Source organism: Gymnoscopelus microlampas, assembly GCF_963454915.1.
Source record: "Gymnoscopelus microlampas genome assembly, chromosome: 4".
NCBI classification, from domain to species: domain Eukaryota; kingdom Metazoa; phylum Chordata; class Actinopteri; order Myctophiformes; family Myctophidae; genus Gymnoscopelus; species Gymnoscopelus microlampas.
In genome coordinates, this window is record NC_139941.1 from 9,546,394 (window position 1) to 9,563,396 (window position 17,003).

Here is a 17,003-nt window from a genome sequence, read left to right on the forward strand (position 1 = left end):
ATTTTGGTCACGGACCCCCATCTCAAAACATTTTGTGTCAAGGCCGCCACATAAGAGAATATTTGTGTTAAAATGTTTCAACATTATTCAAACTTTCTCAAAATTCTTTGAAAATACCATCCATCTACAAGCGCACAACACTTTGCGGCGAGCTTGTAGATCGGCTATTTTCGAATATCCCAAGTCTAAAATAGGGTTAAAGTGGTTAAAGTGATTTAATGCTACAGTATATTAACTAATTTTGCTGGGGACCCCCTGGAACTCCCTCAAAGACCCCACTTTGAGAACCACTGCTCTTAGTATTATAAGGACTCATAAACTGTATTCTACGGCTCCCTCAGCCCGTCGAACTATGAATTCGACAGCTCCCTCAATGTAGAAAAAGACGAAAATTGAGGTACATAATTCCATGGAACCTCTCCCAGAGGAAGTAGAAAATATATACACCAAAGATCATTACATTTAAAAAATTCTAAGCAATATGGAGAAACCTGAATCATCACTGTGCAGCTCCATTCTGCTACATGTAGGGTCCCCCCTTCAAAATGTCACATTTTAAGTAATTTAAGTAATTTCCATATAATTATAATGAAAAAAGAAACCATTGTTGTTTAGATATGGACTAGTATGTAAATACAAGATATTGTCCCTTATCTGGCGCTCTACCTTTAAATAGCTCTACATTCTGATAGTAATAATCGCTATATAGAGTGTTAGTTCAGTAACAGGGGTCTCCTTGTCTCTCCAGTTCTTAAGTAAGCAGAAAATATGTTACTACGGGATACCAATTTAATCCAATCAGGAGAGAGAATGCATTTATCAGGCTCAATGTGATAGTGTTCTTGTCTATACTGTATCCTATATGAGTTTTTAACAATACAACTTTTTGTTTTAACCAAAAGATATCCCTTACAGCACCTTTCAATAACATACAGTGACAGACACTAGATTCAGGTTTCTTTTTTCATTATAATTATATGGAAATTACTTAAATTACTTGAAATGTGACATTTTGAAGGGGGGAACCTATGCGTAGCAGAATGGAGCTGCACAGTGATGACATTACATACTGCATTGACTACTTTGAGGACAATATTGGCCTATAAATGTACACTGGACATGTCTAGCATTCAAAACCAGATATATTTGCAATGCTCCTGAAGAGTCTCTACTCTACTTTATTATATATTGATATTGAAGTATCCTTTGTACTTGTTTACAGGGAGTTTAGGTGCGTTTACCAGGTTGGCCTTCTTCCACTCCTGATAACTGCTCTAATTAATGTTGGGTCGGGGTAGATTTGGATTTCCATTTTCTTTTCCCTTTTCTGAGAACGCCAAATTAACGCTTGTTTTAACAAAGAAATATCACTCACACTCCCTTTAACATGTGCAGTGCCCGTTCATGACATGCCACCGTTTGGAATGCCAGTAAAAAAAAGAAAGAAATACTCACCCGATCGACTCAACACTGCAAGTGTGAAGTCGATCGGGAGAATAGTAGTTTGAAATATGCCAAGGACAGACGGACAGACAGACATAGTCTCTGGAGTATATCATTTAGATGGATAGTCTAAAGCAGCCCTACTAAAACATAAATATTCACATAGTAGAGGTGGTTAATTATCAATAAATAATTTTGACAATTTGATTAAAACAGGAAACGGCTTAACTGAGTACAGTGGAATGCTTCCAGTTAGTATGAAAAACGTGGAGAAAAGAAAGTGTCATTTGTTTCACACATATTTCAGGGATAAATGTTGCCCCTTCTGCTTTGTAGACCTAAAAGAGATCAGTGTTGTTATGCCAGAATCAGGGTCCATGTCCACAGAAAGACTTTTTAAAGCTGCCAGCGCCTTTCTGCCGTACTTCAGCGCTCTCGGCATCTAGCGTTTTTTTTGCCGCAGGGCACTTCAAGAAGAAGATAGTGAAGTTAAACTTTTAGAGGAGCGCTGCAAATTAACGTCACCTTTGATCCTCCTGGCTCTGTGTGTGACGACCCGGTCATTTACCACCTGAATTTGAATCGTAACCACAGCGGTGAGAAGTCCATGTTTACCGTTGGTTTGTGCTAACCCAACCGGGAAAGCATCTGTGTCATTTTCGATTTCATACGTTGGCTATTAAACAAGAAATGACAAAGTCATAATATACCAGCTTGCGGGAGGCTTTTTCTGCCCCAATCTGCAGCACAAAATGTAAAAGTTGTCTTTAAAATAAAATCTCAGCCATTCCAATGGGGGGGGGGGGGAAGAGAGAGAGAGAGAGAGAGAGAGAGAGAGAGAGAGAGAGAGAGAGAGAGAGAGAGAGAGAGAGAGAGATGCCTCCTTAACATTCCATTCAAGCAGGTCTTTTGTTTGCCCAGCTAATGGCCCTAAGGCTTGTTGCAGGGGGGGGGGGGCGTTCAGAGTATGGGAAAGGGGAAAGTATCCCCATTGGCTTAAAGGACAGCCAATCACACAAATGTGTCGAATGCAAATCTGTAATGTGTTGAATGCAAATCTGTAATGTGTTGAATGCAAATCTGTAATGTGTTGAATGCAAATCTGTAATATGTTGAAAGTTGGTCTGTCTCTTCCTAGACCAGCTTTGCAAGCTGGTAAAAATAGCAGATATACAAGCTCCCAGCGCGTCACTTTGTGCCGCCTGCGAGCTTGTACATCTGCTATTTTCGAACATAAACGCAGGTGACACAACGTTCGAGCACAGCTCCATGCCCTTAATAAACTAAGAAGCGCTCCTCCACGTGACATCCAGAGCGCTCCTCCACTCAAAAACGCTTTCTGTGGACATGGCCCGTTATACTCGAGCTTGTAGATCTGCAGGGGTTTTTTTGCCGCATGTCACTGGCGCGCGCGCGACCAAGCATGAAGCGGGGCTTCAGATACCACGCGGCACTCAGAGGTCTTTAAAAGCACAGAGCTGAACTCTTTGCTGTGCGTAGAGTTCCAGCAGCGAGGGGTGGGTCAGCGTGGTCAGTTCGTGCTGCCTGTCGGTCGACTGCGAGAAGGCGTCGGGTCCCTGGCCGCAGCCGCCCTCCTGGGGGTGGCTGGGATATCCCGGGTGAACCATCAGCTCGGCGGTGACGGTGAGCCGGCCGGACAGGTCCGGCGGGGAGGGGGAGGATGTGGCACTGGACGAGGTAGAGGCTGAAGGCTGTGCCTCCAGGGCGTGGCTGAGCGACCGCTGCAGGTTGGGTATGGACATGTTCTGGCCCATGGTGGTCAGACCCAGGTAGACGTCAGGCCACCTGGGGAAGAGAGAGTAGCGGTTAGGGGGGCTGTCACTAACATGGCATTTATTGTTGACGATGAATTGTCATGTGAATAGTTGCGATTGAGGATTTAAGCATGTTTCGAGCATTGAATGTTGGAATAAAGATTACATTTCTGTTTGCCTTTTTGGCTTTTGTAAACAAAGATTGGGGCAGACATGACAAATCAAATATCATTTAATAAAATATACAAAGAAATGAACAAATGAGCTTGTAGATGTGCTATTTTTGACAACATTAACGTCAAGAAAATTTGCCCAAAATAGGGATGCCAGGATCAATGTGGTTAACATGCATATCTAATTAAATTGTTAAATTGCAATGTTATAAAACAAACATGTCAAACATATTAGACTAGGCAGAATTTCAGAAAATGTGCTTGTATAAAATGCTGAAGGCATTTCGTGTTTATTTTTGGTATACAACATTTCTAGGGGTATTAAGGGGTGCTGAATCCAAATCTGCTGTATACCCAGCGCAAAAATGTCAATTAAGGCCTCAAAATTGAGAAATTCAACATGGCCGCCAGCGCCAGGACCTCTTTCCAAAAAAACAGGTGCTAAACCCACATTCTTTATTCTACTGACATGAAACTTTGCACAGAACATCTGCACTTATGGGGGAAGAAAGTAGGAATATAGCTGGGGTGCAACCATGAGAGTAACAGGGTGTTTTTGACTGTCTAACTGTAATCTTTGTATAGGCGAGGATACAAAAATGACATTTCTTCAGCGTTTGCAGGAATACTACAGCAATTTGGTAATAACTGTACAGTGTTGGACACCAACATTGGAATCCCCCAAGTCTTAGCTTTCTTCAGGTACCAAGTTTATGCCAGTAGCCCTTATAAGTCTGGATATATAAGCATTTTAGTGTAAGCATGCTGTTTTATAGTAGGGTCCGAAAGTGAGGTTCTGTGACCATCCTTTGGCAAGTATGTTTTTACGATTGATTTGACCTCTATGGACCCTTTAGAAAAGATTTAGCCCCCAGGTCCCTCCCAAAAATCCCGGCATTTTTTGCTAGACAGCCAAATTCAAAATGGCGCCCGGCGCCATCTCTAAAAATTAACTTTTGATCTGGATGACCTAGAATCATGTATGAAGGCACTTTTCCATACAAGTCAACCATGAGGATTCCAAATCTGACAATTTTAATTGTCAGACCTCGTTTTGACTCAGAAATTCAAGATGGCCGACATCCAGTACAGTAAAAACTTATACCCAGGGGGCAATGAACCAGATGGGCTAGAAATAAAAACTTGGTGTCTATTTCATGGTTTCAGAGCATGAGAAACTCAATGGAATACTTATCTTTATGATTGGGTGTGTCTGGACCTTTAATTTGCATATTTCCAAGATGGACGCCACGCAAAAATGAGTTTTATTTTGACTTTTACAGTGACAGCTGACTGTTATGGCAAAAAGTCTGCTTTTTAAGTAATATGAACACATTTGGTCAGTTTGAGCTTTAATTTATATGTTGTCAATATGGCAGACCCACACCATGAGTCTGGTCAGAGTCGTGTAATCCGGGATGCAGAGATGGTAGTCAAGGCAGCAGTGGAGACTAACCCATTTACAGTGAGCACATCATCCATGATCAACATATCTACAGGACAGTGTGCTGATTCCACATCCACAGTCAAGGACGACTTGATGAGTGTGAAAGAACTGGGTCTGAAGGCACTGTGTGAGTCACTGTCCAGTGAACAGAAGAAGACAAGAATAATGAAGCTTAACACTTTCTACACTCAAAACACAAAATCTAAACAATCTAAGGGGAAAACCTCAGCACCTGGCAAGAGCAATGAAATTACTGCCCTCCTGCGCATGACCCTAATCATAGCCAGTGGTGGAGAACTCAACCTTGTTGACTTTATAGGCAACCACGAGTGCAGTGACTTCCCCCCTTCCCTCTTCCAGGAAGATGGCAGGATGAGAACAGGTACCAAGGCAAGCCTTGTGAAGGTCCTGAAAGAGGAGACCAAAGTTGCATGTATCCCTGACCTGCCTACAGAAGACAGAAAAACAGCAGTAGTTATTGATGCCATGTATGCCATGCGCCATTGGTCGTTCCTGAAAGGTGAAGCATTTGGAACAATCGCTGAACGATACCAACGTCTGCTGTTGAATGATGTGCCTGCTGGCACAGAGATCATTCACTTCTGTTTTGACCGGTACTGTGGACCTAGTCTTAAGACAGCTGAGCAAGAACACAGATATGCTTGACCAAAACCTACCAAAGAATATGAAGTCAGTATGCATTACACAGCTCCAGATCCTCAGGAGTTTTTTGCTGTGTCAGCTAACAAGGCAAACCTATTGAGTTTCCTCTGTGACGAATGGTCTGAAAATGAGAAACTTAAGTCGGCCCTTGGTCCAACACATCTTTACCTGGGTGGGGGGTTTAAAGAAGAGACAAGGAGTGTGGTGATCAAGGAGGGGTCTATTGAAGATGTCCCTGCACTAGAATCCACAAAACAGGAGGCTGATAGAAGAATAATACTCCACACCCTGTACAGTGTCCAGAATGACAAAGTTGACAGAGTTGTCAGAATCAGAATCAGAAGACTTTATTGCCATGACATGTGAACATGTTAGGAATTTCATTTGGTACAGCGGAGCACAGTTTACAACAGACAGAAACAACACTCCCCAACACCACAGCAGCCATGGGCGGCGCTGTCATCCATGCCAATGACACAGACATCATCATCATGTGCCTTTACTATGCAGCAACCCATCTCCAATGCCGTCCAGAGCTGTGTGTGAGAACAGAGCAAAATGCATACCTTCCTATCCATCAAATGGTATCAGCACTGGGTCTCGCACAGTGTCGTGCCCTGCCCTTTATCCATAGTTTAAGTGGCAGAGATACTGTACCACCAGCTATCCCTTCTTCACTGGGAAGAAGGCATGGTTCAAGGCCATCATGCGTCTGGATCTCTGCACTTGAGGAGTTTGGTGAAAACTCTTATGATTCCCTCTCAGATGACGTCCATCAATCAGGCACGAGACCTCACAATTGCTGTATATACATCCAAAGCGGACCACCAGGAGGAGTTTGACCTGAGTAAGCTTAGAGTGTACAAGTTCCTCAATAATAGATCAACCCTCTTAAAGCTGCTGCCCCCGACAGATAATTCCTTTGACCTGCACCTGAGAAGAGCTGTTCTAGCAACCATAATAGATAAATGTGCACATATCGCCAAGCCGGATATTCCTTCTTTCACAGAGTATGGATGTTCTCTCAGTGCTAGCAATGCAGTCCCCCTTGCATCTACCGAGCCAGCCTGGCCTGTGTCAATGAACAAGGCAATATCATGCAGCTGTATCAAAGGCTGCCAGAAAAACTGTTCCCGTGCAAAGAAGGCAATTCCATTCTACTTAGGATGCCGTTGCCAGGGACTGGAGACACGATGCAGCAGGATCAGTGCAACATGACAACAGTGACAGTGAATAGCATTGTACCATAGTATCATTGGCTTTAGAAGCAGGCAAGACTGAACCATAGAGGTCAAAATGAACCTTTTGTAGGCAACCTCAACTCCGCTTTTACTCTATTTGTCACTAAGTAGTCTATCTTTTGTTATGTTACTTGAATGCATACCACTATGTTAATTTGTATAGCCCTAAAGTTGAAGTTTTTGGCAAGTCTTGGAGTGTGCATGTGTCTGTTTATATTGTATTTAGTTTATTAAAATGATACATAAGGTACATTGTGGGCTTTTTCTCCGATTTTTCTCTGCAATCATCCCCACAACTATAGATCTATAAATCAATAAATGGAAAATGTAATACCATACATTATTTATGACTGCAGCCATATTGACAACATATAAATTAAAGCGCAAACTGACCAAATGTGTTCATATTGCTTAAAAAGCAGACTTTTTGCCATAACAGTAAGCTGTCACTGTAAAAGTCATAGTAAAACTCATTTTCGCGTGGCGTCCATCTTGGAAATATGCAAATTAAAGGTCCAGACACACCCAATCATAAAGATAAGTATTCCATTGAGTTTCTCATGCTCTGAAACCATGAAATAGACACCACGTTTTTATTTCTAGCCCATCTGGTTCTTTGCCCCCTGGGTATAAGTTTTTACTGTACTGGATGTCGGCCATCTTGAATTTCTGAGTCAAAACGAGGTCTGACAATTAAAATTGTGTCAGATTTGGAATCCTCATGGTTGACTTGTATGGAAAAGTGCCTTCATACATGATTCTAGGTCATCCAGATCAAAAGTTAATTTTTAGAGATGGCGCCGGGCGCCATTTTGAATTTGGCTGTCTAGCAAAAAATGCCGGGATTTTTGGGAGGGACCTGGGGGCTAAATCTTTTCTAAAGGGTCCATAGAGGTCAAATCAATCGTAAAAACATACTTGCCAAAGGATGGTCACAGAACCTCACTTTCGGACCCTACTATAAAACAGCATGCTTACACTAAAATGCTTATATATCCAGACTAAGGGCTACTGGCATAAACTTGGTACCTGAAGAAAGCTAAGACTTGGGGGATTCCAATGTTGGTGTCCAACACTGTACAGTTATTACCAAATTGCTGTAGTATTCCTGCAAACACTGAAGAAATGTCATTTTTGTATCCTCGCCTATACAAAGATTACAGTTAGACAGTCAAAAACACCCTGTTACTCTCATGGTTGCACCCCAGCTATATTCCTACTTTCTTCCCCCATAAGTGCAGATGTTCTGTGCAAAGTTTCATGTCAGTAGAATAAAGAATGTGGGTTTAGCACCTGTTTTTTTGGAAAGAGGTCCTGGCGCTGGCGGCCATGTTGAATTTCTCAATTTTGAGGCCTTAATTGACATTTTTGCGCTGGGTATACAGCAGATTTGGATTCAGCACCCCTTAATACCCCTAGAAATGTTGTATACCAAAAATAAACACGAAATGCCTTCGGGGTTATGCTTCTCTGAAAATTGACCCTGTCTATATCATACAGTCTACATTTCCCAAAAGGAAATGCATGTATCTAATTCAGTGTAACCAGAAGAAGGGATAAAACATTTCACCTCCGGACATAAAAATGACTGACCAAAGGGGGGTTCATTGTGTAACTTCAATCTCTGAAAATATTCAATGTCTTTGGACTTGTATCCTGGATGTCTAATTTGCTTGGTACCATTGCTGTATTTGACAACTCTTCCCTGCATGTCAAGCATACCGGTGTGGGGCAGGTAGGACCACCACTCCAGCTGAAACCATTGATTGATTGAATGAATACTTTATTAACAGGTTGCAAAAAGTACAGAGGAACAGTTATACAATAATGCTAAAAGTCCTGAGGGCTTGTTTCCATTGTGGTCCTACCATAAGCCTCAGTTTCGCTGCACCTGACTCACCAGACTCAGTCTCCAGTGTCAGTTGCTGAATAGAAACCTATCCATATTTCCCTTTCATCCAGCCTAAGACATCTGCTGTCAGGTAATATCGGTAAGAACAGAATTCAATTCCAAATATTATCAAAGTATTCTGTGGCAACGTAGGGTGCCACAGCACCCACTTTGAAACCTAGACTCTTTTCCCTCATGGCTGTGCAATAAACCCACCTCTCCAGACTCCACTTCACTCCCTAGCACTCACCTCTTCAGACTCCACCTCACCCCCTAGCACTCGCCTCCTCAGACTCCACCTCACCCCCTAGCACTCACGTCTTCTCACTCCACCTCACCCCCTAGCACTTCTCTCTCCTTGTATCTCTTCTTGTCACCTTTGTTCGTTAGATGCTAGTTTACATGTGAATACATCTTGGTCATTTCTTGTAATGTCTTAGTTAAAGATTTGTTTTGTTTTTTACAACATGTTGTTTAGACAGATGCTAGGTTCATTGTTCACCTGGTATCCTAGTATCTACATTGTTCTCTCTGCACTAGCAATTATTTTCCACCCCTTTCTTTCTAGTTACTTTCCATTACTGGTATAGCATTATTACTCAACTACGGTATTTATGTCAATATGGCTGCCGTGAAAAAAAGACAAAGGTCTATTCAGGCCACAGTGCAAAGTACATAAAACAGGGCAGAAGCGAGAAGCGCCTACTACATCAGAGCTCCAACTAACTAGCCAGGTGCCTAAAGGTGCGCGAGGTGATTTCCACTACGTCACTGAAAAGGTGTACGCAGATTGTGGCATCGGTATCACCCTTCCCACCCTCAAGGCCACCAACAAGAGGTCAAGTGACACAGGAGCCAGGCTGATAATATCACTGTGCTGCTAACGTTCCAGCCGTATCAGCTTATCGCTGTATTCTGGTGTGAAGGCCACGTTTACACAATGGGGACAAAAAGAACTGTGGACATTTCATTCTCTCTCAGCTGTGTGTATCCACAGCGAACTGGCACAAACAAAACACATGACTGTGGAACTGCTGCTGGTCACTTGACATTGAGTCATATCAATGGTCAGGCAGAAAGACTTGTATGTCCAAAACTGTTACTTTTCAGGAAACAGGGGAGGGCGGGGGGGGGGGGGGGGGCTGGGTTTCAATGTATCCAATTAAGTTATTATTTAGTCACAAGCTCTTGTTAATACTTACTTTCCATTGGTTCAATATCTATAAAACCCACAGACACACTTAACCATTTCACTTTCACAAAACAAAAAAATGTTTTGCCCCACTTCCTGAAAAGTACGAGTTTTGGACATACAAGGTTTACACTCGAAAGCTCATGGAGGCAGTGACTCAGGAGGTAGAACGGCCGCTTGGGAATTAGAAGGTTCCTAGTTCGATCCCGGGCTCCCCCTGTGTTACTGTCGAAGTGTCCTTGAGCAAGACACTGAACCTCTAATTGCTACTCATGACCAGGTGGTGCCTTGCATGGTTTCCTCTGTTGACTCGCTGGTGTGTGAATGTGTGAATGTAATGCACATTGTAAAACCTTTTGGATAAAGGTGCTACATAAATGCACCATTTACATTATGTACCTGATTCTGTAGCGTGTGAACACGTGCACGGACTCGAGGGCGTCCTTCTCCACCTGTGCATAGAAGGCTCGGAGATGCAGCGGCAGCCACGGACAATCCTGCAAGCCTGGCTCCACAGGGACACGCGTGTACGGGATGTCAAAGTCACTGAGGACCTGTGCAAAGACTTCACGCACCTCTGTCACACGCGGCCAACACACACACACACACACACACACACACACACACACACACACACACACACACACACACACACACACACACACACACACACACACACACACACACACACACACACACACACACACACACACACACACACACACATTTCAAAAACGAATTCCCTATATTTTTCAACTCGGCTGTACAAAATGTTAGCTTGTTTTTTATTGATGCAAGAACAATGGTTTCTATTTCAGCATGCAAACTTTCCAGGAAGAGAAAGGCTGTAGTTTACATTAGCTTGGAATCCCCATCGATGATGTCATTGGTAGGCAGGTTTCAGAACTTTTCCACAGCCCACCAATGAATCACAGAGTGAGTAGACAGAAATGGAAAAGGTCTTATAATGAGCATTAATGAGGATCAATTATACGAAGACAAGGTTGAAAATGGGTGACGTATTATATATAGTATATATATTTATGCTTCATTGTACGACAGTGTTACAGTATGTCCTGGAAATAGCCGATCTACAAGTTCACAACACGTTGCATGGTGATGCATTGTGAGGCTATTTTTGGCATGCTACACCGTCATACGGCACTGTATAAATGACACTTTTTTGTCCGCTTATTATAAGCGACTCTGGGCTTGTTTTTCTGTAAAGTTGCTTGTAAATTACTGGTAGTAGCGGGTTGCAGTTTTTTGGGCTTGTTTCTAAAGTGTAGTGTGTATTTATTTAGGCTTGTTTTCCTAATGTTATTTAAACCAGTGGTTCTCAAACATTTAAATTCCCGGACCCCCAAATGAATATGTATTTGTCCACGGATTCCCCATTTGAAAATATTTTGTGTCAGGGACCCCCGTACCAGATTTGTACCAGATTTTTTTCCAATAATCCTTTTGAAAATAGCAGATCTACAAGCTCACAACGCGTTGCGATGCGACGCGTTGTGAGCTTGTAGATCTTCAAATAGCCGACGTATATAGGTTTAAAGTTTGGCATATAGTCGCTGCTTTTGCTTATTGTTTTGCCTTGTTTTCATCAATCTGGTTGCTTGTTTCTCTTGCAAAATCTGATGCAAACACTGATTCGAACCCCTGCAGTGGTGGACACTGGAAAGGTACTTTAGCCCTGCGGCCAAACAAGCTCCCCACACGTATAGATAGTAGCGTACCTGGCAGGACATGGACGTGTTGGTGACCATCCATGTGACAGGGCAGGTGACCCGTGAGCTCCCTGAACAGCTTCACCTGAGCTCTGAGCTCCAGCTCCACCTAGAGACACACACACACACACACACACACACACACACACACAGCACTGACATTACTATACACGTGAGGACCTCCCATGTCTCCACCTAGACACAAACACACACACAGCGACATTACTATACACATGAGGACCTCCCATGTCTCCACCTAGACACAAACACACATTTTCAGGAGGGTTATACGTTTTGTAATTTTAGTTTCTTGTTTCATCACTTCCACTTTCACTTGTTTATCCCGTATCCTGTATGAGTTCTCTCTCCTGATCGGACGAAACCGGTATCCTGACGTGAAAATGTATTTAAATGGTGCATTTATATAGCGCTCTTATCCAAAGCGCTTTACATAGATTGTGCATTACATTCACCCCTTCGCCCATTCACACACACATTCATACACCAATGGCAGAGGAAACCATGCAAGGCACCAACCTGCTCATCGGGAGCAATTAGGGGGTTCAGCGTCTTGCTCAAGGACACTTCGACACTAACTCTGGGGGACCCCGGGATCGAACTGGGAACCTTGCGGTTTCCATCCGGCGGCCCTACCGGCCACTCTACCCCTGAGCCACTGCCGCCCATATCTACTGCTAGAGGTGGAGAGACGGAGAGACCCCTGTCACTGCAGTCCTTCACAAAGTGCTGGCTTTTAGCATAAAAAGGAAGAAGATTCGTCGTCAATCCAGTTGAACCAGTTAAGCTCCCTTCCCCCGCCTCACGTCAGGAAGTTAAACCAATAACCATACTGTACATACTGTACATGACGCCTGAGGAGGTGCAACCAACGCGCAAGCTGACGTTTTTTGGTTTTGGCTGATGCTTAACCACTTGGAACCCTACAATCCTTATTGTGGACATGTCATAATATGTGAACATTTGGCAGAAATAGGCAAACATTTGTTGAAAATAATAGGCGATCTACAATCTCACAACGTGTCACAGCGCTATTTTCGGCGAAGAGATTTCATGTCGAGAGAGAAGAAAAAACAGGGGGTCGTGTACAGACCGTATCGATACTGACATATTGATATTGCACTTTCCTAATGAGTATCGATCCCCCACATTAAAACATCAATACCCAGGGTTTTCTTCATTTTTATATCTTTTTTTCTGTATGAAAAAACAAAAGAATAGTTGTTATACCAGATCAGATTTGGCTACTTCTCCTTCTTGCCGTTCCACACACACACACACACACACACACACACACACACACACACACACACACACACACACACACACACACACACACACACACACACACACACACACACACACACACACACACACACACACACACACACACACACACACACACACACACTATGTCACACGCAATCAGTCCCACAACGAGGTCAGAGATGGAGAATGCTGGTATGGCACACAGAGTACGATAAGTATTGTTTGGAGTTCCACTCCAACAAACACACAGCGTGATGGGTTTGACAAGTCAAAACTATGTTGTTGTTGTTTTTTGCCGTCATTGAACAGAAAACTGACACTTTATTTACAGTAATGCTAAGGTAGGCTTTCAATATTATTGTTCTTTTTCTTTTATGTCCACAATTACCAATTTCCACGGTAAAAAGTGAAATTTGTGAGCTTGGCGATCGGCTATTTTCCCTATTAAATAGGGTTTAAGTGGTTCATGTTTGTACGTTTGGGTCTCGGGGAGACTGAGTCCACTGTGCAGTACAGTACAGTAGCTCTGCTATGGCTATGTGTCCTAAGTGTGGAACGCCCTACCATCAGCCATCAAACCTCTCCATTCCCTATCTACGTTCAAAACTGACCTAAAAAAAAAAACAGCTGTCCGCAAATTACAATTGGACTCTTAGATAACTTTATCCCCCACTAGCTTTCTCTATAATGGATATCTGATAACTGATCTAACATCTGAATTCCATCGAGAAAGAAAGGTTTGAGAGGTGTTGAAACACCATCTCCATTTATTTAGGAGCGCTCCCAAAGTCAGCCCTATACCGTAGTATAGTTCAGCCCCCACATCCATTTTTTAACTCTCTCTTATACAGGTCGAGAGGCTCAGAAATAGATCCCACACTTAGTGGTAACACATGCCCCTAAATGCAAATAAGACACACAATAGACCAATACTCAGTGGTGACACATGTCCTTAAAAAGGCCCTTCCTTCAGGACCGCAGGAACAAACTAAAACAGGCACATGACATCCTGGTGACTGACAGGTGAAGGAGTCCTGTGTCACCTAAGCAGTTGTCCTCTCAGTATGAGGGCTAATAGCATGTCAGCAGATTTAATTAACACAAACTTATATTTATAGAATGCCAGACCGCCATTATAGCGGTCTTCCTCTGCCCCCTCCCCCTAAATATACCTAGTGTTGCATGTCTTGATAATAAAGTTGAGTACAGGACCACAATGAAAACAAGACCCCAGGGCTTATAGTGTTATCCTTTTAGCATAGCTTGTTAAACCTGTTTTCAACGTGTTGATAGGCTCTATGCACAGCAGCCATATTGGGAATGAATTGGGCCCCTTCCTTACTTCCTTCACAGGTGTTACCAATAATACTAATTAAGGCTCCGTTCCATTTAGTGTAGCACAGTGGTTGTCTTATTTTCAAGGACCCCCATAACTCTCTCAGAGTTACACACCCACCATAAGGGGCCATTTGGGAACCAAAATGGAGTGTTTCTAGTGAGCCAACATGCACGATATCAGCACCCTGACCAGAATGGAACAGAGCCTTCATTAGTATCATTGGTAACACCTGTGAAGGAAGTAAGAAGAGGCCCAATTTCTTTCCAATATGGCTGCTGTGCATAGAGTCTATTAAGTATTCAATCAATCAATCAATCCATGGTGCAGTGGAGTACCTCTGCTATGGCTATGTGTCCACTCTGCAGTGCTTCACGGAAGCCCATCTTTCCATGGAAGAAGCCTTCCTTGTTGACCAGGCTGGATTCCAGCCGCAGACTCTGGCACACCGGTACGCCCTCTGACAGGTTGGCATGGAGGCCAATGGGAATGTGATGTCTGCCAGGAAACAACCCAGAAAGTGTCCAGAATAAAAATAAAAGGAAACCAAATATATTGAACCCATTGCTTCTCATTATTTCTGGCTTTACAAGTTAGAGAGAGAGAGAGAGAGAGAGAGAGAGAGAGAGAGAGAGAGAGAGAGAGAGAGAGAGAGAGAGAGAGAGAGAGAGAGAGAGAGAGAGAGAGAGAGAGAGAGAGAGAGAGAGAGTGTGTGTGTGTGTGTGTGTGTGTGTGTGTGTGTGTGTGTGTGTGTGTGTGTGTGTGTGTGTGTGTGTGTGTGTGTGTGTGTGTGTCACATAACACACTCAAATCCTTTTCTTTTACAATTTCCCACGATACAAACATCTTTCAACAAAAGCATCAACAAAAGTACCAGACAATACAAAACTACATAACTAGAGGTATCATATAACAAGAAACAAAGCCATTAAAGAAAAAGGTATTTCAGGCTGTACAATGAAAAAATACAAATGGTATTGTTTTCATTGCTTTACTATGTTTTAGTCCCTGTCTGGCAAAAACTGCTGATCTACAAGATTTAAAATGTACTTTGAAAATGTAGTTTGCAAAAACAATAATAATATGTAATAATAATAGTCTTTAATTAATACATCATTATTATTAATAATACTAATATATAATAAGTAATAATAATATGTAATAATAAAGTGTATGTAATAATGATCTTTCATTAACACATTATTATTATTCATAATAATAATAATAATATGTAATAGAAATAATAATAATACACTTTAATTGAAATTAATAATAATAAAAATAAAAAGAATAATTGATAGGTTACATACATAGGCTACATTACATCACATGCATACATTACACAGTACACACACACATACCTCCTGGCCAGGTCCGCTGCGTCCCGGGCGGCTCCGCCGTTGACCAGCAGCGACACGTTGGACACCCCTCCCGCCTGGAAGCAGTCCACGATCCCCCGGTTCCTCTGGGGACAGTAGCCGAAGTCATCCCCGGTCACCACCAACCTCAGCCTGGGCACGGGCATGGCGCTGCTCCCCTGCTGGACAGACCGCTGCTGCTGCTGGGGACAGCACGACGGGACAGGGACAGACACAGACACAGACAGGACAGGCGGACACATTTAGACACACAGGCGAGTACGCGACAAGCAGCGTTGCCACGTCCGGTTATTATAAGCGACCTTGGGCTGTTTTTTTTCCTGTAAAGTTGCTTGTTGTAAATATTAGGTGGTTGCTGTTTTTTTGTGTGCTTGTTTCTAAGGTGTACTTGCTTGTTTAGGCTTCTTTACAAAATGTTATTATTATTTAATAAACCAGTGGTTCTCAATTTATTTTCATGAACATGTTTTGTATGCCACAGCCAGAGAACATTTTGTGTTGAAAAAAATATTCCAAAAAATCCACATTTTATTACAAGAGTTTTTGAAAATAGCAGATCTACAGCTCACAACGCGTTGCGTTGTGAGCTTGCAGATCTGCTATTTTCAGTCGCTTTAAAAGTGCTCATGTGGTGTTTTCATAGGCCTGGTTGCTTGATTCTCTCGCAAAACATGGCAACAACTGGCAACAAGCGGATGTGTGAGTGTGCGCGCGTGCGATCGCGTGTGCGTGTGACACGTAACACACTCTCCTCGAATTCTCGAAACATTATTTATAGATACATTTGTAATCATCGCCCCAGCCAGGGATCACGTGGCTCATCGAGCATGCCGTCGTGTCAGTCACACGACAAAGAAAGAAACAGATCGGATCGTCAGCTTGGAGATCTGTTCTTCTTGGCAGACGTGCTGCTACTAAGCCTTTGTAATGTGAACAACATGCAGAAATGCCAGTTACAACATGCATGCACAAAGCACCAAGCAAAGTCCCTTCATAAAGTTTATTTCGTTTTAATGTATTTTTAAACTCCCAGTCAGTCTTACCCATTTTATTATCACACACGATCGGCCATTTATGTCCTAAAAAAGCCGGGTGGATCAGAAGCTGCAATCGAGGAACTCCAGTGAGAGAGAGAGAGTCGACTACTTCCGACTGACAGCCAACAACAACATTGATGATGTGTATTCCTGGCTGTAAGCCTTCTTTACTCAGAGCTTTAGGGACCTCTTGTGGATGATGTTAGGAACTAATGCTTTCCAGGCCTAATCCAATCCCCCCCATCGCTTCAGTGGTTCTCAAACCTTTTCGTGTCAAGGACCCCCAAATTTGTATTTGGCCGAAAACCCCCATCTGAAGAAAATATGTCGTGCCAAGGACCTCCAGAAGCAAATATTTGAGTATAAAAATATAGAAATGTGTATGTATACAGGAGTTGTGCCAATCCTT

The 17,003-nt window shown here is 42.8% G+C and overlaps 1 protein-coding gene across 3 annotated transcripts; it reads right to left on the reverse strand.

The window, feature by feature from the left end:
* Positions 1-2,318: 2,318 nt before the first annotated feature.
* Positions 2,319-16,724, reverse strand: ydjc (YdjC chitooligosaccharide deacetylase homolog). 3 transcript variants are annotated; one of them, XM_084054741.1, is made up of 6 exons: positions 16,601-16,687; positions 15,540-15,733; positions 14,517-14,676; positions 11,565-11,664; positions 10,225-10,402; positions 2,319-3,249 (listed from the first exon to the last, which is right to left on the reverse strand). In XM_084054741.1, exons 2-6 carry the CDS (start codon positions 15,701-15,703, stop codon positions 2,898-2,900), a joined length of 954 nt encoding a protein of 317 aa, XP_083910867.1. In that variant the 5' UTR covers positions 15,704-15,733; positions 16,601-16,687; the 3' UTR covers positions 2,319-2,897. The 3 variants fall into 3 exon arrangements, with proteins under 3 accessions (XP_083910867.1, XP_083910866.1, XP_083910865.1); XM_084054740.1 differs by having other exon boundaries at positions 2,320-3,249; positions 15,540-15,736; positions 16,601-16,724; XM_084054739.1 differs by having other exon boundaries at positions 2,320-3,249; positions 15,540-15,739; positions 16,601-16,718.
* Between the last annotated feature and the right edge of the window lie 279 nt (positions 16,725-17,003).